The 1375-nt window shown below is 50.0% G+C and overlaps 1 gene segment (V, D, J or C); it reads right to left on the reverse strand.

Annotated features, from left to right (window-relative positions):
* Positions 1 to 581: 581 nt before the first annotated feature.
* On the reverse strand, positions 582 to 1112 carry LOC116548147. The segment is given in 2 exon segments: positions 582 to 909; positions 1006 to 1112. Coding segments are annotated over 2 exon segments (363 nt in total).
* Between the last annotated feature and the right edge of the window lie 263 nt (positions 1113 to 1375).

Raw genomic sequence — 1375 nt, forward strand, 5'->3', positions numbered from 1 at the left:
TAAAAAAGGGAGAACAAACACTGCAAAGGAAGGACATGGAGTGGGAGCAAAAGAAGCCCCAGGTCTGTGCTGATGCGATTGGCTTTAGCATCAGGAGAAGAGTCAGACGTGAAACCTGTGAGGTTCTACACGACACCAAACCTGGCCCAGCCTCTCTATTGTCTGAGGCCAAAATTCCAAACGACTGTTCTAGCCCAGGAATCTCCCTGAGGTTTCTGTCCTGGGTCTGATTGGAGAAGACTCACCAGGCGCCACTGAGCTTCCTCAGGACTCTGATGCTGGTGACCATAGTTGAGGACTTTTCATCTCTGTAAGCATCATCTGCATTTGCTGCATGTGAGAATAGGTCCACATGTTAAAATGATCTTTTAAAAAATATGTAGAGATGACATTAGGAAACACAGAATTCTAAACTCAGAGAGGTTCACTAGAGAAACTGTCAGAAGAAGATGAAGACCCACATCCTGACAGGAAATCATCTGCACCTGCCTCTGGGGTTGACTCTGATCAGTGGGTCCTGAGCGCCTCCTGCCGCTGATGCCCCCCAGCGTTCCTGCAGGAGGTTTGTGTCCGGGTTCACACGGGCCTCCCCTCACTGTGTGTCTTTTGCACAGTAATACACGGCCGTGTCCTCGGCTCTCAGGCTGCTCATCTGCAGATACAGTGAGTTCTTGGCGTTGTCTCTGGAGATGGTGAATCGGCCCTTCACGGAGTCTGCGTAGTATGTGCTACCCCCATTATAACTAATGAATGCGACCCACTCCAGTCCCTTGCCTGGAGCCTGGCGGACCCAGCTCATGCTATAGCTACTGAAGGTGAATCCAGAGGCCGCACAGGAGAGTCTCAGGGACCCCCCAGGCTGGACCAAGCCTCCCCCAGGCTCCACCAGCTGCACCTCACACTGGACACCTGCAAACACAGAGACATCCTGGTCAGAAACTGCCACACAGACTCAGTTTCTGTCACTCATATTCACATACATTCAATTCATTTTCCATGAATCACCTTTTAAAATAGCAACAAGGAAAACCCAGCTCAGCCCCCACTCCATGGTGAGTCTCGTTTTTCAGCCCTGAAAACTCAGTGGGAACACCTGTGAATCCCAGGGCTGGGCTCCTCTCCCAGACCTGCAGGGTCAGGGCTGGGCTGCTTTTCATAAGCTGAGGGAGGGCCCAATTTGCATGTGTCCTGCTATATAGCAAGCTCTGGGGTGGGACGCCTGAGGAGAGGGCAGGGCCCAGAGCAGGTGAGAGTGTCCTGAGGGAGTTTGGAGATATTGATACAGTTTTGGAAAACGTAGTTTCTTATTAAAACTTTGTTCTGTGATACACTCTTTAAACCTATAACTGTTTTTGTATTTTTAATTTAAATATAG

The sequence above is a fragment of the Sapajus apella genome, unplaced genomic scaffold (assembly GCF_009761245.1).
Source record: "Sapajus apella isolate SASKATOON/1434 unplaced genomic scaffold, GSC_monkey_1.0 scaffold7430, whole genome shotgun sequence".
Classification (NCBI taxonomy): Eukaryota; Metazoa; Chordata; class Mammalia; order Primates; family Cebidae; genus Sapajus; species Sapajus apella.